Below are 26375 nucleotides of genomic sequence, written 5' to 3' on the forward strand. Positions count from 1 at the left end.
TAACTTACTATAAATCAGTTTTATTAATGTAAAACAGAGGCATTCACAAAGAAAAAAATTTCTGAGCAATTTACAGTTAAGGGAAGCAATGGGCAAGCCAGACAAATGTAGAATAGATACTGAAATACAAAATAATCAAAAATAGGCACGTGTGGCTGATGTGTTTCAAAGAGGTAGTAAATAAGCTTGGCTTCCTTGAAGACTTTGAGAAAAACAGTATTGGAATATGGGAAAGAGTTCAGGCTAGATGGACTGACAAAATAAATACAAAAATAACACAAGGATGTTCATTAAACTTATGCTTAGTATGCTTAGTATGCTTATGCATGCTTAGTGTGGTCTGACATGGTAACAGTAGATGTCTAAGAATAAAACAATGGAATTGTCAGCAATTCTGCATTTGAAGAAACTGGTGTGTTTTCAGCAAAAGGGACAAATATAAGGAGGGGAAAATAGTTTCAATCATTGAAAGTGCATTGCATCATGGGTACAAAAGACAACACAATGAATCTGACAAAAGGTGTCTAGAGAGTCACAGCACTCCAGGAATCAGCAGCATATCATGTTCTATTTTGAACACAGCATATCATCAACAGCAGCTTATTCTGCAAAAACACTGACCACTTCTATAGCACTGAGCATTTATTCTACTCTTATTGGAGGGGACCAATTTAGAGGGGCTATTTAATGGACCCACTTCATTTCCAAACTGCTGCCAAGAAAAAAATGAGGGTCAGATGGGAGCTCCTGACACAAAACAGAAACATGTTTAATAACACTTTGTAAAGCTTTCAAGCCATTGCCCCTTTCTGTGAATGTTATCTTTAAGACTGAAAGTAAAGGGTTTTGCCAGGAACCAAAATCATGATTTACAAAAATTACTTCTACTGTAAGCACCAAAATCATATTTTCCTAAAACAAAAGTGATACATCAGCCTGGTACATGGCCCACAAACTAAGAATTGAAACCAGCTGTGATAGTTTTAAGTACCATGAGACAGAAAAACTAATATTCCAGTTGCTGGACATGATGGAGTACATCCAGTGATAAACCCAGTTGCTCTACTAACCAAACAGTCTGCTTTTTAACCCAAGCAAGGGCTGACTTTTCAGGATCTGTGCAGAGGTTTGCCTTGCTGCACTCAGACTGCCAGGAACCAGCCTCACCATTATTCCTACAAATGTTTTTACTGGAGCTGCCAGAGTCTTTGTGTTTTCCATCTTCAACTTCTTTGTACTCTGTCCCAGCTGTGTGATTAAGGTCCATGTCCTGAATTGAGTCTAAAATGTGTCCAAGATGTGGTTGTTGCTGTTCTTCAGTAGAATTCAGATACTTAAGCACATCATCTTCATGCTTTCCAACCACATCAAGAAGATTATTTATCATACTTAAAGCAGAATCATGTCCATTAAAATGACACCAGGATAGGAGAGCACTGAAAAGTGAACAATAACAAAAGTGATTATATTCATCTACGTAGATCACCAGTTGGTGGAGGTAGATAGCAATGTGACAAGGTATCTATGAATCATAAATACATTTTGTATAATTCATGTTTTATGGAAAATTCAGGCAGTAGAACTAAATATTAAGCTTAAATATGTAGATTCAGACAATTCTGGAAGAGCAACTGAAAGAGATTTTTTAGAAATAATACTTCTACACCAAGGTAGGCATTCCCTGTTTTCAAGTTCTGGGAATTCTCAGGTGGCTCACTTTGGACAGTTTTAAAACATGAGGGTTTTTTTGTTTGGGGCCGGTTTTTGTTTGTTTTTTGGTTGGCTGAGTTGGATTTTTAGTTAAAACAAACAAAAACCTGCATGTGTGTTCCCCTGTACACACCCTCCATGTACACTTGACCTTAAGGAGTTTGTAACCTACTTCAGGGTTCCTTTGAACTGGCCACATGTAATCATCAGCTCGGCACCTTGTCTGTAACCTTGATTAAAGCCTGTCTGGAGCGCAAGTTCTTTCCCGGCTTCAATTCCATCCCTGTAGCCTTCCTGTAACAAGAGCAGTAAAACAGGTTGTTCACAACATGACAAAGTGGACCTCTGGCAAATACATAACAATAATAATAAAGAAGTTTCAACAAGTATCAAGTATTCACTCTCTTAAATTACAGCTTCTATATGTGAACATCCTTCACAGCTACATCCCCACTACCAAACCAAAACAGGCTTGTTGCAGTGTATTATTATTTACTGACCTGTAGGATGTAGTTTTTTACTTTACCCAAAAGGATCCCCAGAAAGTGAGAAAATAGGGAAACTTCCTTTAGAAAAATCAAACAAAGAAAGCATGCTTGCTTTTTGTGATTACCAACTCCTTTGTGAGGAACAGACTTAGAAATACCACACAGACTTCTTTTTTCAGTCTAAAAAAGATATGCAGACTGCCAAGCTTCCCCTTTAGCAGAGGTACTCTCCTATATGTAATCCATCTACATGGAATCCATTTATTTGCACAAAACTGCTGACCATTGCTCCTTTATTTGCTGGATCTCACTCTATTTAAGAGTTAAACCACAAAAAGAGACGGTGACTGAATCACATATAAATACACTTCACATTAGGACTGCTTTATTTAAGTAAACAGATAATGATTGTAATGCAAATTACTTTCTTTGTATTATAACATTACATAGAATAATTCTTAACTTTTTTCACACCAAAACTGCAAGCTGCGAAAACTCCTATTTGCTCATGGTGGTCTTGCTAGAAAAGTAGTATGGAACAGAAAAAATTACTTTGCCCAACATACAACTCAAACTTCAATAACACTTCATGATTTTGCAGTATCTACTCAAAAATATCAAAGGGAATTCTGTAAGAACACTGAACAGTACCTTAAGAAAAACAGTCTTTTCAAGGAAACTACACCAGGTCTGCTGTAATACCATTCCTCATCAAGTGCCTACACACAGTTTCCATCCATGACCTTCAGCCAAAGGCTGCTCAACTGGGAGCAGAGGAGCCCTACTGGCCCTGCTAGGAATGACACAGTATCAGTCGAACAGATCTGTTTATGAGCTTGTTTTGCTCCCTGCAGAACTGCAGAGAGGCGACGGTTGTGGAAAGCAGTTTTCATAAAAATATATATTTCACTAACAAAATAAAACAGCCTACACAGACCACAACACCTAATTGTGGTTACACATGGAGTCACACATCTTACAATTTGACTGATGAGTAACTCTACTCAAAACACCAAACACCTCACATTTCTTTATTAGCACTGTTCAGCTCTGCTGCCCTACATTTACCAGGGGTATACCTGCAAGCACAAAGCAAGTAGCTTGCACCACAACTCAGCACTGCCTTTTATAAATGCACATGGCTGTGCAGAGGGAGCCAATGTCTTCACGTAAAATAGTACTTTGCTCTGGTGACTACTAAGAAGTATTTATGTATATTTCTGCCGTATTTTCGTGATATTCAGAAGAAAGTACGCCACAGTAACTTTTAAGTGGCTACTTTTATTTTTCCCTTTAAATCATTCACATATATATCACGTTATGGGTCAGTAAATCTAAAGTGGCTAAAAAGAACATAAAATCATTTTTATAGAAATACCTTCAATCTCTTTTTCATAGCGCTGTTCCATTCTTTCTGTAGTAGATACATCTCATCTGCATCTTCATCAAATACATCCTCACTGGATTGGCTGACTGCAACTTGTACCCAGGACATAACAGCAGTGCCCTATGACCCTGTTTATGTGGTAAAAAAACACTGAGAAACTCTCAGAAGTGCCTCTGGTGAAGTGTTAGGAGTATTGGCAAAAACCGTGAGTTCCAAAGAGAAGTCAGGTATGGAGCTGATTATTCAAGCTGTACATGGGAACTCGGTGCTGTGTACCATTGGGGTGCATCTGTCAAGAAAAGGCAGTCAGATCATCATTCATAAAGTAACTTCTGAGATATGTTAGGACAACTTATGATGGTTCTTTTCCATCTTATGGCACTGACACACACGTGGATGCCAAAGCAGCATTTCTGAATACTGCCAGTTCAAGGACAGCTGGCAAAAACAACTTTATGAGTTGATTCCCACAGCAGCTGACAAATAGTCCCATACAGCCTCCATGTGGTGCCCTAAGCTATACACGCAGGTTGTAGATATACACACAGTTCTGTGTATTTGTACTGAGCACACAATTTACTACACATAAGTTAGCACCTGCAGACGTTAACAGCTGGAAAGTACTTTCACCTTCGACTTACAGAGTTCTGGTTATGCCAAATACTTAACTGTCTTACAAAACAGAAACAGTCCTTCCTAATTTGAATAAAGAATTAGCAAGGGCTGCTGCAGTGGAAAGGAGAAGTTTTCAGATTATTTAATCTTTTCCTACGACGAAAACCTTTGAGAAAGCGTCTCACAACTGATTAACTCGCATCGCTGTAAACTGTTACTCCGTCCCTTGCGGAGACACCGGCAGCTCACAGAGAACCCGGGGCTCTGGGACACAAGTGGCGGAGGCCCCGCAGGCTGCGCTGGGCAAGCGGGACATCCCCCGGCCCCACACCCGGCCCGGGCCGCTGACAGCGGCCAGGCCCAAGCCGCCATTTCACGGCCACGCCCGTACACAGCCCCCCCAGAAGCGGCCGCGCCGCTGGAGCTCCTTCTCCCCCGCCCGGCCACAGACGCTGCCTCCCCTCCCCTCCCCTCCCCTCCCCGCGCTGCTCGCACAGCCGCTGCCGCCAGCCCGGCCCCGCACACTGACCCTCACCGCAGTCCCCAGCACACCGCGCCCTCTCGCCGCTGCGCTCAGCCGTCTCCACTGAGGGCACACGCACGCCGCTACCGGCGGAAGTAATTGGGCAGCAACGGCCATGTTGGACAAGGGCAAATTCCGCGGAGGCCGCAGGGAAACAGCCGCCATCTTCACCATCGCCACTCTAACGGCAGAGCCCTTCGGGGACACTGGGGGCGCCATCTTGACTGAGGGCACAGCTCCCTGCAGGGGGCGGGCGGGGCGGGGGACACCGGGGGATACCGGGGGACACCGAGGGATACCGGGGGACACCGGGGGATACCGGGGGATACCGAGGGATACCGGGGGACACCGGGGGATACCGGGGGACACCGAGGGATACCGGGGACACCGGGGGATACCGGGGGACACCGGGGCGGCGTCTCCTCATCCCAGCATCGCCTCCCCTTTTTCTCAGGAGGGAGCGGCATGTGGCTGCCTCGGCCTCCCGCTGTGACTTCAGGACAGCCCCAGGATAAACGCCTTCTTCGGTGCACGAAGGTTTTCATTGTCTTTTCAGTTATAAACGCTGGAATTAAAAACAAAACAAAAAAAAAGAACAAAAAAAAACCCAAACCAAAACAAACAAACAAAAAAAAAGAAACCGTAAGCCTTGTAGCCTTGTTGACTTCACAATCGCCGTCAAGCACTTTATGTGAAGTATGCCCTTAAGCTATCCTGTATAACACCTAAGACCAGGTATTACAATGATAAATCCTTTTTAATATAAAAGGTGCCAGCGGGAGTCAAGTGTTGCATCGCTGACTTTGACTAGAGAAAACAGGAATATCCTATTTATACTTGACAGAAATAAATCATCAATACGACAGCGTTGGTGCCTGCTGCATTAGGCTTATGAGCATACGTTTAAAGCTGATTAATCTTCATGAGCTCGGAATACATCAAGCCTGAATGCAAGCTGCGTGTTTCTGCGAATTGCCAGAGGCTGTGCAGTGAACGCCGCCGTGCTCTGAGTGCCCCTGGCAGCCGGGACACCCGAGAGGCCGATTCCCCATGGGACCACATTCCCACAGCCACTGCCGGGTACTGTCCTCTCTCCTGTCCCAGGAGTGGCTGGCGACATTCCTCGCAGCAAGGCTTGGGACGCTGCACGGACCGCAGCAGGGCCTCTCTGTGCTCTGCAGGTACCAGGAGATGGGTGAGCGTGTGCTGCAAACTGTGCAGCCACTGCACTCCCTTTCCCTCCTTTCTGCTCTGCAGACAGCCTGTCTTCCTGCTCATGGCCCATCTTGGATGCTCGCTGATGGTTGAATGCCAAAGTACGAGTAGCCAAGCAACCCAGATCTGTCTAGAAGTTCGTGTGTCAAGTGTCAAAATTACACTGGTGCCTCTGGATGGCCACAACTGCGTATCAGTTCCTCAGCAGTTACTACACGTCAGTGACTCTGGATTTCCTCGCCCACTTCTGTCACCTCCAACTCCCACTCAGGAAGCCATCATGAAGAAGAAGTTTCCCAGATTCACACTATCAGTTTAAATGTCTTAAATTTAACAAAGTTGGTCATCCCACACAGATATTTAAGAATGAGTCCTTATAATTGTGGGAAAAAAATAATTAAGAAATCCTATTTCCACTCCTATCTGTTAGGTATGGGCGAATAATTAGGTGAAACATTGTAAACATAGGGCAACATTGTTGGGATATGAAGTACAGTTGCAACTTGAAGACAATTTGATTCTATGTTGATGGCCTGGACAGGAGTGCTGGGATTGAAGGTGAGGTGAGGTGCCTCATGGTGTGGATGCTTTCCACACTTAATGTGTGTTCCAAATGGGGCGATGCCTGTGTATTATGGTGACACTCTGTCAGGACAGACACCAGAAGATCAAAATGGGAGAACAATATTTCACTGGCTAAAAACCAGTTTGGATATTTTTGCGCAATAAAGTCACCTGAAATTGTAAAAAACAAAGTAGTTGGCCTGTGATCCATTGTGACGTTTGCCACTGCCACATCTGTGTTTTTGCTACTGCCATATCAGGCTTAGGATATCTGATATACCAAAGGTACTTCTGGAAAATGAGCATGTGTGTCGCAGTAGCTACTCTCTGCTTTCCTGGTATACTGGGGAGAGCTTCTACAGGGGTCAGTACACAGTCAGAGCTTAGTACTACCAAGAGATTTCAGGAGATTATTACACAGGAATCCTGTCAGCTTCATCTAAGCAGTAAGGTTTGCCATTAAGCAGTCACCACAAGTGATCTCCAAAAGTGAAATATATGAACGTGGTGTCATAGGGTGTTGCTTTGCACCATTTTTGCTGCATATAATGCTTCAGATAAAGCATTGCTTCTATTCAGATCATTATTATACAACTCTGTTCTCTCAAACAGAAATGGATGGGAGATTTTGACATAATGCAGACACCTCAAGATTTCAAACTTTTTTGAAGGGCGATTGATTACCTTGGCCAGGACTTGTATATGGGCCAGTCTGTGGGGCACATTCCTTTCATTGTCACTACAGCAGTTTCTGTTGTTGTGTGCTGTTGTCTCTGGCAGGATTGAGCAAAGCCTTTGTGGAAGACCCACAGACAGAGGACTATTTATGCTGTAAATAGTTCTCTAGTCATGCAGTGCTTATGGACTGGCAGAGCCATGTTTCATTGACTCCAGCTTTGGGAGTAATATGATCCTTTTAAGAAATCACAGCTCCTAAATGGCATTTGGATAAATTTCAACAACATTTAAATAATTTAAACATTGAAATGTTTACTTGTCTTCTATAGTAAGCAAGACAAAAACATAATGAAAAAGAGCAAGCTATCAAAATGTAAGGAGAATGAAAACCATCAATATTTAATAAAGATGGCATATGCATTGTCACCAAACATTGTACAATGTTTCTGAAGAGCCTTAAACCATAAGTTTCTCCCAAAATGTGTACATATTCTGTGGTCAGGTCTGTAGTCTTTTCCAGGTATGTGGTATATGTACTGCCTGGTCAGATTCTGGGCAGTTTTCTTTGAATATCATGATAATGGGGCGTTAGTAGGACTGCCTACAATAGCATCAAGAAAGACATATTCACATGCAGTTGACATCTCTGTCCTGATCTTGGATCTGTGCCTCTTTTCTTCGTGCACGGGGTGGTGGGGTTGTGTACTGTTGGCTGAATTTCAATAATAATACAGTGACCTCCAGCACATAAATACTTTGCTACCACAGAGAAGGAAACAGTGAGCAAACAGGTTAAGTGGAAGGTCATAGGCTTAATGAGGTTTTAAATATTGCAGCTCACAGCATAGGAAACTATAATGCCCCTAAATTGAACAAAAGTGTTAAAAATAAAATTCTAGGATCACTGATTATTACCAGGGCATGGTAATAAACATACACTTCTTTATTTCCCCATAGTAGCTCTCATACAGGGTATTAAGACAATTTACTAGTGAAGGCCTGTCACCCTCTTTTGAGGAAGGTAACTAATGCATATGAATTTTGGTTTTGTGAAAGAACTTCCCTCTGCTTTAATAGCATACAATAATATTACAGCAATTCTTTGGGTCAAAATGTCACATTTAATGTGAGAAGAAAATGGAAGAATATGGAAAAAAATGTATCAAAGGTAAAAGTCTAACATTCACTTCCAAGCACCACAGGAGTCTTAATAACTCTTTTGCCATTACTTCTTACACAAGTGTTTCAAAGGGAGAGGTTACTTTTTCTGCCTTTTCCTTCACCTGTATAACTAAAGCACAGAACTTTGGTAGTTACATATTGCAACAGGACAGTTTTCTTATTTGCAGAATCATTACCATTTCAGATCCTGGCAAAGAAATGTTTCCTGTCTATTTCATGAACTGCCAGCAGCTGGACTTAAACTGAATTGTAAGTGGGAGTGGCTAAGCAAAGGTATACTTCCACCCCCCGCACCCCCCCCCCCCCCCTTTCCCCAGGCTTTCTTTGAACGTCCTCAGAGTTTGCAGTCTGGAAAACAGTACTCTACACTGCTGCATACTAAGCAGAGCAAAAGGTATACTTTATTAATACGAAAACAATTATATTCTGTCGTTTTCCTTAGTTTGCTCCTCAAATAAGAAAGATATGTTGTCCCTAGAAGTAACCCATATTTTCATTCTGGAGCTTTGATAACAACTCTGACATTACAAAAAAGATTGTATGGCTGACATCAAAATGAGCTGTATGCATATCCCAGCTCAATATTAGTGTTGACAGAACAGATTGTAGTATGGGACTACACTATTATTTTTAGAATGTACAACAGATAAACAAGGAAGGAGTCATCCTAATTGTCTTCAACCTGTTGCCAATGAGCTTTTTACAGTGTGAAATTTCACATGAACAGAAAAAGATTATGTCAATAAGGGCAAGGAAATTAAGTAAGTTCTACATTTTAGATGTGTAACTAAATTATGTGTCTACTGAAATTGTAATATTAGAGATGAGTCTCACCGAGTTTGTATCATCAATAAATAAGGACTCCAAAGCTTTCTGGCTCAGACATCCTTAAATAAGACTTTTTTGATGCAGAGCTGCCTTTTTGTTTGTTTGTTTGTTTGTATAATACTTGAAAATAGTATGCAAGCATTTACTGTAAATGAAATTGATCCAAGGAGAATGCTGTATTCTGCTTATGGATTTCCCCAGTGAATTGCATCTCTATTCAAATTGCACAGAATTTTTGTCACACTTAATTTCTTCCACAGTGGAGAAATGCCAGCTTTTTTCTTCTGGCAAAGAGACAAATTGCTCTCTCCATGTTATCCTTTGTATAAACAAGCAAAGTCTGACAAACTGCAGGAATAGCAGCTGTACAATGCAGATCCAATTGTATGAAGTGAATAGAACTGCTAGAAGTCATAAAACTTGTGGAGTGCACTGATATTCTTGGCACCTGAAACCAGGAGAAAACAATTGTTTCAGTGGCAATGCACAGTTTCAGAAAGGTTGAGGTTATGACAAGGGTGGTTAAATGGGGGCTTTTGAGTTACATGTGGTTTATGAAAAACTCCAGTACAGCATGTATGCTGTATCTGCAGCATATAATTGGTTGACTGGCTGTGCTTGCACAAAGGCTTCTGGGCAACTCATATCTCAGCTGAGGAAGAAAGCTGGCATTGCTGGGCCTCTTGGGACCCCCTTCTACTGGGAGCTACAGCCTCCTGCAGAGCCATTGTCACTGTAAATGTCTACCTAAGGTCCCAGAGGATGGCCCTGGTAGCTGAGAGAAAACAATTGTCTAGGACAGTAAAATGCTGGGCATGGAAAATGTTTATGCCACTTTTGCCCATATTTACCTTAACACTGCTGCCACAGCCAAATGACGTGTTTGACATTACTGCACTATCCCTGGCAGGACCATCAGGCAGTGACTTTCCCTTCTCTTAGCTCCTTTTCTTCTCCCATTCTTAGTCCTATCCTCTTAAGCAATGCTGGAAGAGCAAGTATGCTTATGGCTCTGAGTTATGCTCTACTACCTGAAGGTCATAGCATTCAGATAGTAGCTAAATAGGGATTTATTTTCCTGCTTTCCCTTGAATGGGATTTTATCACTTCCATGTATTATTTTCTCAGACCTGCAAGTACAGGTATGCTCCTCTTTTACAATTATCATTGTAAGCTGCTATCTTGAAGAGCAAGTGCAGGTGCCATGCAGCCAAAGGGACAGGGACTTTGTCATTTAAACAAGATGAAATCTTCCATGGGCATGTCTTTAGCATTACTCACTAGTCTGGAAGAGACTGAGCAGGGTTTCTCATAGTTACACCAAATTTATTTCATAGGACTTAACTATATAAATTTGCATGCCCAAACTTTGCCACAGAATTTTGCTCAGGAACAAGCAAGTGCAGTTAATTTGACCCAATAATCAACTGCCACATAAACAAGTAACCTTAGGTACTTTTTTCATTGAATTTGTTGTAGTCAATATCTGTCACCCTGACTTACACTGAGAGGAACTATTGAGGCTAGTGAGGTAGTTATGATTTCTGTGGGTTTGCACTCTGGGTAACAGAGTTCTCGGTGTGCAGAATCACAGAGAATGTGAACTTTCTCATCACATCTTCTGCAGTGGAAGACTTGCTACCTCTTTAAGAAAACTGAAACGTCAGTGTTCATGTTGCAAACTCAGGCCCAACTTTAGAGCAAACATATTATACATTCAAAGCCTGAAGCTGCCTTTTTTTTTTCATCCAAAAGCAGCAATGAGTGGCTCAGTGAGGTACACCATGCAGGTTTGGCTCATATTTTAAATAGCAATAAAGTGCTTCAAAGTTCTGCAAAGAGCTAGAAAAAAAGAGATGTGAGCTATACTTGCTTTTTGGTGAAATAAATGAATTCATATCTGCAAAACTATGGATTGGATTTTACTACTGACTCAATGTATCAACTGACTAATTGCAACTAAACAATTTTACAAGTAATGCAGCAATTACATAAGGAAAACCAGAATTCCATGGTAGCATGTCAGGAACTCCAAGTTACAGGAGATGAAATGTAAGAGAAACTGATTTGAGGCAATTTGTGCTCAGAAATGAAAATAATGCTCTACAGAAATGGGTTACATAATTTTATTTCTTCCTCCACCCAGATTCCAGTCACTTCTCTTTCTAACTCACATACAGACAACAATTTCTCTGAGAAGCTTTGATCAGATACATTAACTTGGTTCAAAAATACATCTGAAAATGGGAACTGTGCTATAATTTTAATTATGTAGCAATTGCAAACTAATCACATTGTATATTGTAAGGTTTTGAAGTTTTACCTGTCTGTGGAATATTAATATCAAGGTCAATTCCTGTTATTTATATACATAGTATAAACTGAAATTAACTGTCAGTTCTGTTCCCTGGACTCTATAAAAATTTCACATTTAGAATATTTTTCTGAATAAAGTAACTAATTAAAACATTTTTTGTGTATTATTGGATTCCATTGAGGAGCACCCTTTATCACAATGTTTGGAAAAGTAATTTCCAGTTTATTAAAAAGATTGTTATTTAATAATTTGGCCAAGGAAAATCTGCAGGTCTTATGAGAATCATCTTAGTACAGGTGTAATAGCTCCCTTTCTTTTCTAGCAAGAAAGAGTATGTAGTTCTGAGAGTGACATTGTCTCCTCATGCAGTATTATCTTCTCAAGAAGATTCTCACAATATATTAAGACATAAGATGGTGTAGTCTGTGATTACTTAAGACGGTAAAACCTTGTCTTGTTTGTCATTCCTATGGCTGTATTCCTGTGCAATGCTTCCAGCCTCTTTTCAGAAGACAAAGCTTGCTTCCTGATTGACTGATGGGGTAATGAAAATTATTAGTAGCCCTTACAAACGCCATTGATTTTTTTAAAAAATCTCAAATATTGACACATTATCTTTGTATTTGAAACAAGCATTTGTCTGTTTGTTGTATTAAATGTAGGTAGGCATGTACACACTGATACTTTCGAGTATTTTCTTCAGACTCTGAGGAGCTCACAAGTATATATTTCAAATTCACTTCGACAAGTGCACCAGGCAGTGTTATAAGGATTTTGTAAAAATCTATCCTTTAGAATCTTGTAAGTAATCTCTTGGATATCCTACAGGCTTGCCTTCATAAAGCTTTCAACACTGAGTTGAGTGGGCTGTGTGTGTGAAGCTGCCCTGATTGAAACGCCAATATTCTCTCTTTCTCTGGGCTCTGAAATTTACTATTGCAATAAAAGAGAAGCATTCCCTTGCATACTAAACTGAAGTGGCTATGAAGAACAACTACTGAAACCCCTCATTTATTTCATGGTTTCGGTCTAATTGACATCAGCATTCAATCCTTTCTACTGGCCTATTCATTGTCTCCCTCTCCTGGAGATTCAGTCTGGATTCAGTGTACAACAAATTCATTACTGAACTGCAGCACCTTCCCTCTCTGAAAGGAAGGGGAAAGAAGAAATCATCCTGTAATTACAAGAAAAGCATATTTTCTTTTTTTTTAGCTCTTAGGTATTTCCCATAATACCTACAGCTCCAATGTTAAGAGCTCTATGTTAAGAGGATATTTATCTATCTCTCTGACTCCAAAGAACCAGTTCCAGAGACACCCTAATGCAAGTATTTTTAAATAATTCATGGAATGATTGATGGGCAAAAAAATATTGCAAACGATGTATTTTTGGCATATTATTTAATCAGCAGCAATGGAAATGCTTTTTTTTTATATAAAGAACATGAATAATTTATTTTAGTACTAAAGGATGAGAATTCCTGTAATGCATCATTTGCAAGAATGATGCAATAAGCTCTAACCAGAGACCGGGAAACAATGAAAGAAATATTACGAAGGGTCACTGGAACCCACTGGTCCTTCCATAAGAATGGGGATTAAAAAGTGTTTGAAATTAGTACAGGAAAACTAGTGTGGCATAAAGTAAATAGAGAAAGAGGGCAGATTAGGAAAAATCTTGCCTCACTTGGAGAAATAAAAACAAATATTACCTGTAGAATATAAATAATTATATGGGAGGGCACAGAATACGGAATGTATAAATTCCAGATAAATGCAATTTTAGAGGGAAAAATGTTAGGAGAAGGATGTGGTAACATTTTTATGTGGTACCGGTGGTATTTTTTTCATACTGAATACACAACTGAAAACTCTTTTTACCATAGTGCAGACTGTGTGGGGAAACGGTTCTCCAAGACCAGGCATTTTTGTATCTCTCTCCTCTTCACAGGACATATCCTCTTCTTTAGCTATCTTTGATATTTATAAGATAGTAATTGTGGGGACTACATAGCCTTAAAGCTCAGCTGAGGTAGGGATGGTACTGTGGAATAAGACAATTATGTACTCTAGGGTAAACACTAAGAAACCAGTAATTTTTTCCACACACTTACAGATTACCACATTTCTAAAATATGTCAGAAACGTAGTAAAAGCTAGGGGGTTTTGTCCATGAGTTTTCACAGCAGATGCCGTATATGATGTGGCTTTGACAGAAGCTATAGAGCTCGGGGACTTCTGGTGAGAGCAGAACCATTTGTAAGATGAAACATTCATTGTGACTTCTGTAGCTGAGAACTTAGAAAAAGCCTGATTACCCACGTTACCACTAGCTGAGGTGAAACAGTCTGGATAACCACTGTGGGCTTGGATCCCATGTTGCCATAGGGCTAGAAATCTGTAGATTCAAAGTAGCTGAACCCAATCAAAAGAGTGAGGGAGATTGTAGATGTTCTATTTCTACTCCATTCAAAGGACATTTCGTAAGTATTTTGGAGAAAAACAAAAAAAAAGAAAAGTAGAGGTACTATGTGAAAATATCTACAGAATCTAAAGCTGTTGCAAAAGAACACGCTGCTACTAAATTATGTAATAGTGTGTATCACTCATTCACTAAATATCAATAAATAATTTAAAATTTTCTGTAATATGGCATGCTCCTGAAATTATATCCATTCCCCTGGGTTTGCTTTTTTGTTTTGTTTTGTTTTGGTCGTTGTTGTTTGTTTGTTTGTGATTTATTTATTTATTTATTTATTTTGATTTGTAAGGGGAGTTATATAGGTTTAAACTCTTGATTAAAATTCTTTTCTTTGCACTGATTAAGAGAAAATGGAAGATCAGGGGATGGACCATAATTTGACATGAATATCAGGAATGGAAACCAGAAAGATTCTTGAAAGTGAAAATAAACCTTTTTTTGACAGATTCGCTGCTGCTTTCTAAACCTTATTTATGAGAGAAGAGAACACATGAAGCGAACTGAGGTCTTCCCTCCACCTAGCTGTTAGCAGACTTTCAAAAAGTCCAATCATCCCATTGCTACCTCTCCTACCCTGTTTTTGAGCTGCAAGGTGTAATAGTGAGACCTGGGCCTTGGATGCAACTATGCAGACATTGACTGAACAACTGACTCAGTAGGTAGGATTTCAACCCACGTACTCCAAACAAATGCTGGACATGGGGTAGTCCTCGATGTTAAGGTGGGGGTTGTTCAGTAGCATTTTATGTCTGCAACAAAAAAACCTTCTGTCAAATTTTTATGGGCAGTTGATGTGTTATTCCTTCTTTGCTGGATCAGAAGTAGTGGCCTGACCTTAAGTATGTTACTGTCTTCTTGCTGTATGCATTTTCCCACTCTGTAACAGAAAGCAAGGAACTTTTTAGATTCTGAAGCAAAAATAATGAGAATATGTTTAGGCTTATGACACATATTTCCTGGTATAGTGTCATTAATAAAAATCACAACAAATGTGCTTTAGAGTAAATGAATTTATGAAATTTAAGACTGATATTTCAAAATAAATTTGGACTTTTTTTTTGGTGGGGAAATTCATTAGACTGTGAAAATTAATTGCATTCTGCATAGTACCCCACTGGTACACATTACTCACTGCAAAATAATTCTGTTGTTTTGAGACTTCGTGTGTATACTGGATGGATTCAATGTTTATTGAGATTCTCGGTTTGCATTTCATTTAGGTTTATTCCCACTAAATGGTCTTTATTTGTCATAGTATTTTTTAGGAATATTTTTTTCTATCTCAGATTTGAGTGCCTGTGTGAGGAAGATGCGAAAGAAGAAACTGAATAATATTAAACATCACAGACAAGTAATTGTTAAGTGTGAAGAAAGCACATTATTATTGCAAATAATAGTGTCAAAGAAAAAAAACAAAACCTGAAGTGATCTGTATTTTGGCCCTAGGGATAAGATTCTCAAGCAAAATGTGTATCTTAGTATGTTCCTAGTTGAATTTGGGGATTTAAAATTAGGAAAGGAGCTAAAGTAGATCCTTTTCTAAGAAATTTTATTTAGTAGCAAGACTTCTTCTTCACAAGCCTTTAAAATCTCATTGCCCGAGACATTTACATAGAGAGGCCAGGAGTGCCTAACTTTGGATTTTAAGCATAATACAGGATCTGTATAAGAATCAATAGCTGCCTAATTCTTTCAGTCTCTCCACCTCAGAAGAGTAGACTGATTTATATTAGATCCACTGAGCCAAGGTTCAGCCCTCACTGTTGAGGTGAAGACTGGTTGAAGCAAGGTGGCTTTCTTATATGAGAAACAAATTTGACCCCTTCATTTACAGGAGGGGACACTGACATTTATATTATTGCTTCCCTTGGCAATATTGATCTTTCCACCCCAGCCCCTCCCCCTTCATTTCCCAATCCCTTCCTGGAATAGGAAAGAGACAAAAATTTTGGAATCCATGAGAAATCTTTCATAATTTCAGATGATGGAATAGTCTTTTCCAGTCTTTAATAGCTGAACTTCTATGAACAGACGCCAGGTCATATGTTCTCAAAAGGATTTTTCCCACAGAGGATGCTGGAAGAGCTTTTGACAGATTTCCAGCAAAAGGACACCTTGCTAGAAATGATAAGCCTTCCATGTACAGATGTAGAAACTGACATGAAAATCTCCCTGGTCTGTTAATCATGTAAAATTTAGCTAATAATTAGAGATATGCTTTTCATGCAAAGTCAACCCAAAATATAATTAACACAGCTACATAAATATAGTGAGAATAAAAGCAGGTAATAGCCTTACTAAACCTGTGAGACAAAAATATTAGCTCCAAAAATCCTTTGTTTCTGTCTTAAAGCTAACTGAATTATTTTCCTTTAAGTGTGAATTGGTAAGTCTCAAGACAAGATGCTGAAGGAAAGCTAAAATAAAATGAATGTGAGGCCATAGACCATTGTCTCAAAAAGACACAATGCAAACAAGTGTTAGTTTTGTATATATTTTTTTTTTTAAAGTTTAACAGCGAATAAAAGGAGGCTGTGGTACCAATTACTTGAAGAAGAGTAAAATTGTTTTCTGGTAAACCAAATTAAATCCAGAGTAACCAGAGAACATGGCAGATGAATTTGGTGGAGAAAAATATCCAATCATTAAATCTGTCTTTTGGTAATGATAATATTAACAGCATTCATTAGAAGTGTCTCACTATAATAAATAGAGTTTTGACTGTCATCTCCACTTCTTTTGCAGAGTAGATTGAAATAAACTTCTTATTTTCTCACTCAGAATATGGTTTTTACCATTGAGAAGTATTTAGGGATACCTAAGAAGAATGAGAAATTGTTCTATGAAAGGAAGAAGGGGAGGACAAAGCAAAGACTGGAAGATATGGAAACACTGAAAACAGACACCATAATTGCCATGCACAACAAAAACAGCAAAAGTGTTGGGCAGTAGTTCTGATGGTTAATTAAGTCTGTTGTGTGTCTGTACTGTATATTATAAAGAGCTGATAACCATATATTAGTGCCTGGTGTTAACTCAAGTTGGTCTTCTGGATGTAATGTATTTTCCAAGTAGTTTCCCTAATAATGTGACATGTTTAAGATCACAAGGAAAAAAAGACACTAGTGACCTTTCTGTCCTTTAGCAGATAAAAATTTCACTGTCTTTTCTCTTTATTTTGTATTGACACCTTGCCTCCCCACCATGTTGTCAAGTTTGCCTGAACAAATTTTTATTTTGTAGAGTCACTACCAAAGCTGTAATCACAGCTGGGTTGAACACCATGCCTCACCAGCCCAAGGCAACTTAAATTCATTGTTTTTGTGGGGCCCAGTGGCAAACATAAATTACAGCATCCCTGACCCTGTTGAAAACACTTTTTTCCTGATCTTTCAATTTGAAGATAAAAACTGTCACAGTTCTCTTCAGGCAGTAACTTTTCAACAGCCATTACTGAAAAGCACTATATTTAATGTTCTATGATTTCTTACATGGAACAATGTAGACTTTTCAGGAATTACACAATCCTTTTGTAAAGTTCTTTCTCACTAATCTACAGCTATGCTATTAAAAATATCCTTGGAGGGATTTAGGAAAGCAGTTGTTTGCTCCACTTCAAATTAAAAGAAATAAAGAAAAGCGTGTGAATTCAGTACTGTTATTAGCTCAATAACAGGAGTGGTATATACTTCATCATAAATATTTTTCTTGTGTTGGAATGGGCAACATTTTTTTTTCTCCTAAAAACAACTTTCACTCTCTTGCACAGCTCTCCTCTGGCCTGTAGGTGTCATAGTCAGAATATGGATGAAATAGATAACTATTGGTCTACATACTTGAAATAACTTTCTGAAAAACAATGTACTTTTTGGTAAGTACTGTTACCATTATTGAAGCTTTGGAACTGGGGAAATAACTCTAGTATGTAGGTAAGCATACAATATAATGGATTTCACTGCACATTCTTTACCTATGAAGATGAAGTTTCTCATGTTTCTCAGGCAAAAACCCTTTTTTCTCAGAATTCTTAACCTGATGCCTCCAGCTTTGAACTTGCCTGTCTTGTTCCTGCTCTTTGTTCATTTTTCCTTTCACCCTTGCTTCTTAATATCTAAGTCAGATAAGACCCAGAGAAGTGACTAAAAATATTAAAGAGCAGCATGTTCCTATTCTAGGCATAGAGTGTTGGACTGTAGGTGTAATAAAGCCACAGGATGAAGCACCAGTGAATACTAGGGAAAGTTGCCTGACTAGTACGGTGTTCAGGACCAATCCTATGAAGTGATGGCAACAATCAACAACAGAAGATCAACATATGCCATCCATCAAGATTTCTGTAAGGCCTTTGACATGATGCCTCAGATTTAACTGGTCTAGGTTCAAGCCCTTCACTGGTGTTGGGGGTTGTTTTTTTTCCCTTTCCTCTCTGTGGAATTTTTCCCCATGGACATGCTAGGAGGCCTGATGGCTAGGTCTAGCACAGATGGCTAGTGATGGGGGAAGGGGTGGAGAGGCAGGAAAAGGGGGGAAAAACTGCTATATCAGAAGCAAGTAAAGGGAGGGGGAGGCACTTGCTCGCCCTGTTAGCTCATGAAGTCGGAGCAGGATGGTCACTGCTGCCACCTCCCACCGCTGCCATCCCAACACCGGGAGCCACCTTTTCTGTGTTTGGACCCTGCACTGCTGCCTTATCCCTTCAGCCTGCTATCTCCAAGCACCCTGCTGAGCACTGGGACCAACACCACAAGCAAAAGTCTCTCTTCCATCCCTTTCCCACCCAGGACACCGCTGCCATCACCCCCAGCCCTCCTGCAGCTTTCAGGACCTGTCCCTGCCCACCACCGAGAACTGCAGCACAGGGAGAGGGTGGCTGCAGCAAAAAAGGGACTGGGACTGGGTTACTGCTCTGTTTGGTGTTAATTTCATAGTTGTTGTTTTTGTTTTGTTTGTCTTGTTAGATATACTAGTAAAGAACCATTATTCCTATCCCCGTATCTTTGCCTGAGAGCTCCTTAATTTCAAAATTATACTAATTCAAAGGGAAGGGTTTATTAGCTCAATTTGGAGGGCAGGCTGTGCCCTAGCACACACCTGTCTTTTTAAACCAGGACAATTGGAGACCTAAATTGAAAACCTTGTCACACTGTGTAATTGATGCAATATTCAAGCATCAGCAGGAAAACATTTGTCTACCCAAGAAGTCAAGTTCTCTCCAGCTGCAGGAAAAGCTAGCAGAGGACTTCTTACATGACACCCAAAGTCATTTGAAGTAGCGCTTAGCCAATGTCACATCGACAATAAGGTATAGTAGAATCCGGTAACATATTAAGAGGCTGCTTACATAAATGTTATTTAATCTACAGTAGTTATGCAAATAACTTTGGAAATTGAGTATAACAGCTTTTCTGATTGGCCAGTGCTCAGCTCCTACAATTTGGAGAAAGGACATAATTTCCTCCAGTGGAAGGTTCTGTGGGAATTCTGTTTCTTCAAGGACAGAGGTGTTGAAGCCTTGGCTATTTGAAAACGCATAAAAATTCATGCTTAGGAACATTTTGGTAATGTTATTTTAAAGCTTTCCCTTTAATAACTACCTTAAAAAATGGAGCTAGAAAAAGAAAGCTCAATATCCTGTGCATAAATGTGCAGTGCAAGAAGGATTCTAATTTAAAGATGATTTAGGCATGTGATTAGTTAGAATTGCTAACTTGTTATTTTGATCCTTCTTTTCTCCTCAAAGACAAGGAGAAATGGTAGAAAATTATTTGATGTCATTTGGAAAATACCAGACTTATGTTGTAGGACCCAAGATGGTAGAAATGGATTTCTTGGTAAGAACCATGAAGCCCTCTTTACTAGATAACACAGTCAAAGATTTTCATGCTTATTACTGTAAACATTTTCATTTATAGAAATATCTAATTTAAGGAGTTCCAATTATTGCAGCATAAAACCAGGCCTTAGTAATTCTGAGTAAGAAATATCCATCAAACATATGCTGAGAACCCTAGACATTTCTGTGACATGTGGTTCTGTATATCAACTTATTATTGTATTAATTTCTTTGTGTATTTTGAGATAGTCATACAATCTTGTGCTGGAATTATGAATGTATTTATCTCAATGTTATTAATTAGCCCAACTACCTGGAATACAGGATTTAGCATTTCCATATCTATAAAGAGCTAGAGGCTGCATTTGGAAGGAGTAATGGATGTTTTCAGATTTTCAAATCCAGTTTCAATTGTTGGGTATTTCTACCCTGATTCAAATATTTTAAAACCTTCTTAAAGTGGACTAACTGAAGCTTGCAGCTGATGCTCTATAGCAATTTTATTGCTGATCGCATTGCACAGTGAAACACCTCACCAAGCACTTTACTCCTGACTGTTACACATTAGCTGTAACACAAAGAGCACCATGTGCTGGGAGGTTATGAGAGTTTTGCCTGCTTGCTAAGAGACCTCCATCCCGACACTAGATATGCCAGACACTACGTTAGGAATAGGCTGGAAGAGGGGGGGACTGCCTTGTGGTCTCATATTTCAGTCTGTTGGTGGCAGCCTGATAAGAAAGTGTTGCTGAAACTTACTGTGTATCTTGCCACTGTCACCATGCTTGAAGTGCTGTTGCAGAAAAAAGTGCTCGAAGTCAGCTCTTTAATTGTAAAAGGGGGAGACATAAGGCTACTACCCATAATTTCCAAAGGAAAGAATATTAGTTTAAGTTTTGGAAATCTGAGGTCAGTTCTGGATGCACCCACAAAGCTGGCAAATCATAATGATATACAGAGGTCTGAGATTTGTAGAGAGTTTTTCTTTTTCTTATTGTTCAAACTAATATTGACTGAATGAAGAGGTCCTGCCTGTCCATTTGCTGTAGAAATGTGTTTACCTTTGTTATGCAAAGTTTCACTCTGGGTAAACTAGAAATGTGAGTGGCTTTAGGAATCATATTGGGCTTTGCCTATGTTTGAAGGCTACATCTAAGTCATGTTTCTTATTCTGCCCCATGGAAGATCTCCATGTGTTTCAGAGTGACAGGGTATGATATGTCTCAAAACATATAACTATGTTTCTTCTGTATAGATATTTACACATCTGAAGAAGTCATAATTTGCTCACCTTATAGATATTTGGTATAAATAAGACTATTGAAAGGCATGGTTTTTGACATAGAATTATGTTTCAAAATTGTGTCTATTTTCCTCCATGACTCTAAAAGTGCTCAAGACTTAGCTCAGAGGTAAGCTGTATTTGCTCACATAAACTGAACAACAAAATCTAGGCAGAAGCAATGAAATAACTAGGAACATTTACTTCAGGGAAGTCTGAATGTATTAAAAAAAAGTTGGATGATGGGAATCTTACTGTATGTTTGTGTACTTAAAAGTATAACTGACTTCCTTCAAGAATTACAACAGCCTGGTTAGAGTAGGCCAGGCAGCAAATTAAATTGCAGTAAGAGCAACCAAGATTGCTTAAAAAAATGTAACAAAACCAATCAGTTATATCAGGATGAGAAACATCCCCATCATCTAATTAGTTCCTACTAAGTTGGGTTTAGGGAAACTCTTCTTTAGCATTGAGATGTTAGGGTGAAAAGAGAAAGCTTTCTTCATAAGGTGCTGGGAGAACAAGTGTAATGTAAAGAGCTTGGAAAAAGTCTATAGAACATAAAGCTTGAATTTTTTTTTCTTCTTTAGAAACCTTGAAGATTTTTTATATCTTTCTGAATCTGGGTATATTCTGTTCCCTTGTAACTGTTTTAGTTTACCTTTTTTATAGCTAGTCAGCACACAAGTCACTTTTTCTTTAACAGAAATGGTAACTTAGCTGTCGCTACTAAAAAGATTCACCAAAGGCTTTCTGCCAGTGACAAAGTTTCCCACTCCCCAGGATATTTAATTAAGGCAATAGCATAAATGTTGAGACAAATATACAACATTTTCTTCCTTTTATGAAAGACACGGTAATTATATACAAAAAAATAAATGGGAAAAACTTTTCCCAAACCCTATATGAGGCTTACATTAGAAGACTTTCACCATCTTAATTGAAAAAAAATGTAACTAAGTAATGGATTTAACAGCCTTACTCAGTAACTTTACATGTATGGGCAAAAATATTAGCACATGAAAATTACATTGGTGACAGGAATATTCTCATGAGTGTAACTGCACTTATTCTTGATGTTTCATTTTACAAATAAGAAGTAACCCCTCAATACATCTCAACAATACTGTAATGCCTGTGGTTCAGAGGCACATGTCACTCAGGAGACTTGCCTAGCCCCATCACTTTTAAGCCTGATAAGAAATTAGAATCTAATTTATGAATGCTTCATTTCAGGAAAGGAATCTGAATTTGTCCCAAAGAGTCCTTGTCATGAAGTTTTCCTTAAGCATAATTTACAAAGTGTTTTGCAACCAATATTTCTTAATTCTGTGAAGAGGGAAAAAAAACCTGAGTAGCTCTTTCAAGACCTAGGTAACTTTAGAATTATTTTTGTTGTTTTTCTTTGTGGGTTGGGTTTTTTTGGATAGTTTTTCCTTATTTTAATGTTCCTTTGAGGAAGAATTATTAGGTGAAGCACATTTCAATCATCCTTTGACTTGGTATATTTTTGTATAACATTCTGGCAGATAATGAGAACACTAGATTTGGGTTTTTGTTTTGATTTGTTTCTTTGTTGTTTTTTTTTTATTTATTTGTTTGTTTTTTCTTACTTGCTCATATTGTGGGGGTTTTGGCATGTGTATGTAAAATTATTATTTATTTAAGGGTTTTCTATGAGTTAGTCATATTCCCATTCTTCTGGGGAACCTTTGAACGAACTTCAGAACCTGCTGTTTCAATGTGCTACAGTATGTTAGAGCCTCTGCTCTCAAGTATATAATATTGAAATGTTAACTAAATAAAAATAATAGGAGCTGTTTTGAGGGAACTGTTGCAGGCTGGCTGTTGTGTCTACTCCTTAGTATAAATGCAGGTATAAAAATGTTTGGATCCTGAATAAGCTGCAACAATAAGTAAGGACATGAATTACATTTTTTAAATTATTTACAGCTTCACAGTGCCTGTGGCTTTAAATTATTGATGCTTGTGACAGCAACTGTCAATGAGACAAAGCTTCCACTGAAACAGCAGCAGCATACTGTGGTATTCAGTTCCTCCAGTCCTTCTTATTAAGGAAAAATGTCACTTCTTTCATTGCAGGGGAGCAGAAAAAAGGAAGCAAGATCATTATTAAAGGAGAAGTTTCCTGCAAGACTCTTTGATTACAGTGTGTCTCTCAGAACTCTTGGCATAGCAAAAATGTTCTAACTGAGCATGAAAGAGACCGGTCTTATCAGTAAGAGACTGCATAATGTTTGCTGTAACATGCTTTTTTACATGTAGGGTTATATCAGCAAAAGGTCCCTGCTGGACCACAAAGGATGAGACAGTCCTGTGTGTTAGAGAGACTTCAGGGGGAACATCTGTCCCCACCTACACCCCACAGTGCATTGTTTAGGGTGGTGTCACTCATCATTCAGGGAATACCTTCAGAACAGTGGTATCAACCCTCCAGATGTGGTACGAACACTTGAACCTCTGTTGATATAGCAGTGACTATCAGGAGTATCACAGGTCACCTGTCTTCTTTATTACTGCTGCTCCCTCCTGCTGACCTATGAAGCTATAATCTCCTGAATATGTCTTTCTACATCTCACAGGTTCCTGATAAAGTTTTGTTGCTTTAGGTGCAAAAGGACAGGTCTGTTTTTAAGCATGCTGGTGTGTGGCTCTGTTTTCCCTGTTTCTTAATTCAAGTTCAAAGCAACAACACACTAGGTGAAATTCTTGACGACAAAAGAGAACCTTGTTTTATTTGGATCTAGGAGCTTGCTTGAACCCATTACTGCTGAAAAAAGAGAAGATTCCTGATGTGAAAACACCAATGAGCCACACATGTGTACTGCATGTGTACTTGCAGGGTGGAAGAAATCTGTATGGAATATGAAATTGCATCCTGTACTGCTGGGGATCAGGTGTTGGATTGTACAAAGACAAGTGCTGTATTAAGAGTAGAGAATGACTGGAGACTGATTGTCTGTAGATAATGATTTTCAGTAGAGGAAGAGAATCATACCTATTTTGTGTTCTTTTATGTGCACAGGTGGTAGGAGAGAATCAAAGTCTTCTGCTGTCATTTAGGAAACAAAGATTGTTTTAATGACTAAGAAAATAGTAATAGGTACATGGACACAATGCCAGGCAGCCTGTGAAGCTGCAAGAAATGAAGTGTGTTTTCATGGTTCAGGTTAAATTCCACTAAAATGAACTTGGACTGATTATTAAGGCAATGGCTGACCTCTCGTTGCAGGTCACCAAATGGCAGGAATTCTATCCCTCCAGAGGATCTAAATGGGGCTCATCCATGTAGCCTAGGGGGACCTGCAGCTCTGCATCTTTACATTGCCCAGGGCCCTGGCCTTGGGGGCTTATCCCTGGCCTGTCATGCAGAGGAGAGTGGCCTGAATCAACATTGCTCAAGGGGCCCCTTTTCCCAGCAGAACAGCCACAATATATAATGTTTGTCATGATCCCAAATATATTTGCTGGAAGATTATTATTTTTTCCCCCCCACACTCCTTCAATATACCTGAAATAGTGACTGCCCTGTGTTTTAATAATGTAATACAAGTGCATGAAGGATAATCAAGAAACAAGGACACGGGACAATAACTGAGTGCAAAGCTCTTTGAGAATTCAAATGTACCATGCAGGACTTTGAGACCTGAGAAATTATTTACACAATTGCATTTGTATGGTAGCAAATGCAGAATTAAGGTGAAAATGTAAGATGTCTACAAAAAAAAGCCCCAAACAGCCCAGTAGTAGGATCTCAAAAACTTGCCTTAAGAAAAAGCAATGTGAAGAAGCTTTTCAAGAGAATCCCCTTTGACTAAACTAGCTGTGGCTAAATAATAGTCTTGTTTGATACCTTCAGTGTTCATGAAAGCAGAACACTGCTTCAAAAATAAAGATCATCAAGATAATTAAGATGCTTGAATGTATCATTGATGAATCTTTTTTGTTTTTATTAATGTCCCACAGAGACTTAATGCTTGCTTGGTGACTTAGGTTGTCTTGTTCCCATCTCCTCAAATCAGTAGTGCAGTATGTTGTCCTGCCACCATTTGCCTGACCTCCAGCACCATCATTAAATGAAACTATGCAGTATTAGAAACAGTGACTTCACAGCTTCTTTCTCAAACAGAGATCCTTCCAGCATCTCTTACTGTAGCTAATAGCAGGAATGCTGACATGATAAGGAAATGGATGACATCATAACTTTGATTCTGTACAACTGCTCATGGGCATTGACTATAGAGCACTGACATCAGGTAGAACCTATGGACTAAAAACATTAACATTAACTTGCAGGATCCAGCAAGAATATTTAATTTTGTAGTTTAACCTGTAGTTAGTGGCATAACAGCAACAGTAAATGCAAATACTCTTATTTTCATTTTAAAAACACTGAACGGAGGATACTAATGGGAAAATCTCATTGTCAAAATGCCATGAAGAAATGAAACCTATTGAAATATAAGAATTCATATAACAGGGTGCAAAGAATGCCTTTGAAAGCAGAAAAGTAGTTTTTCTTATTTGTCTAAATCATTCCTACATGTCTCTTAAAAAGAGAAAATTCACTCAAGTACACACATTCATTAATCAGATTGTAAGAACCATTGCATTTAACATCTTTCCACAGAATCTCTATAGTGACATACAACAATGTTCATTATGTCAGCTCTTTCTCACCCATCTCATGGGTTGAGTGTCCTTGACTGCCACTTAAAATAATGTAGTCTGAAGCCTTTCATGTATCCTGGGTGTAGGGAGGGCTTCCTGCACTGACAAAGCTGAAACGTATCCAGCTGTATAGTTTCTTCTATCAAATGCAGGTAGATTTCTTCAGCACCTGGCTTCCTAACCATCTCAGTCTTTTTGACAATTTATATCTTCCAGAGAGATAGCAAAGGGCCAATGCATAGCTGAATTATTCTTAGCAAACTAGGAACTGTTGGTCATGTCTTACAGGTAGGGAAACTGGGGAACTAAACAGAGCCCAAAATTAAGCAGCTGGTAGATGATGGAGCTGGGAACTGTAGATCTTCTGAGTCTAAGCATTGCCTACTTTACATTTTACAGAGGAGAGAATTAACACAAAAAGAAACAAAGATTGTTATCTAGATCATGAGGACAGTCAGCCATGGCAAGTAGAATGCACCTCAAGACTTTGATACTTAGACTAGTGCTTGTCCCATTGAATACTTTATGGACAAAAAGATCTCAGACTCATCATCCCTCACAATAACATGATGGAGGA

General features: G+C 39.0%; 1 protein-coding gene across 2 annotated transcripts; it reads right to left on the minus strand.

The window, feature by feature from the left end:
* Nucleotides 1–5992, minus strand: YAE1 (YAE1 maturation factor of ABCE1). 2 transcript variants are annotated; one of them, XM_062512276.1, is made up of 4 exons: nucleotides 4736–5992; nucleotides 3577–3874; nucleotides 1883–2004; nucleotides 1–1436 (listed from the first exon to the last, which is right to left on the minus strand). In XM_062512276.1, exons 2-4 carry the CDS (start codon nucleotides 3691–3693, stop codon nucleotides 1007–1009), a joined length of 669 nt encoding a protein of 222 aa, XP_062368260.1. In that variant the 5' UTR covers nucleotides 3694–3874; nucleotides 4736–5992; the 3' UTR covers nucleotides 1–1006. The 2 variants fall into 2 exon arrangements, with proteins under 2 accessions (XP_062368260.1, XP_062360086.1); XM_062504102.1 differs by lacking the exon at nucleotides 3577–3874 and having other exon boundaries at nucleotides 4730–5992.
* Between the last annotated feature and the right edge of the window lie 20383 nt (nucleotides 5993–26375).

The sequence above is a fragment of the Cinclus cinclus genome, chromosome 1 (genome assembly GCF_963662255.1).
Source record: "Cinclus cinclus chromosome 1, bCinCin1.1, whole genome shotgun sequence".
Taxonomy (NCBI): Eukaryota; Metazoa; Chordata; class Aves; order Passeriformes; family Cinclidae; genus Cinclus; species Cinclus cinclus.

What these genes read in the sequence shown, in the direction of transcription:
- YAE1 (XM_062504102.1), bottom strand. Translation starts at nt 4,942, where the DNA reads ATGGCGCCCCCAGTGTCCCCGAAGGGCTCTGCCGTTAGAGTGGCGATG. An exon ending in TGCTGGGGACTGCGGTGAGG is followed by an intron (nt 2,005 to 4,729) that starts GTCAGTGTGCGG and finishes CTCTTGTTACAG; the next exon opens with GAAGGCTACAGGGATGGAAT. An exon ending in CAGTTCAAAGGAACCCTGAA is followed by an intron (nt 1,437 to 1,882) that starts GTAGGTTACAAA and finishes TTCACTTTTCAG; the next exon opens with TGCTCTCCTATCCTGGTGTC.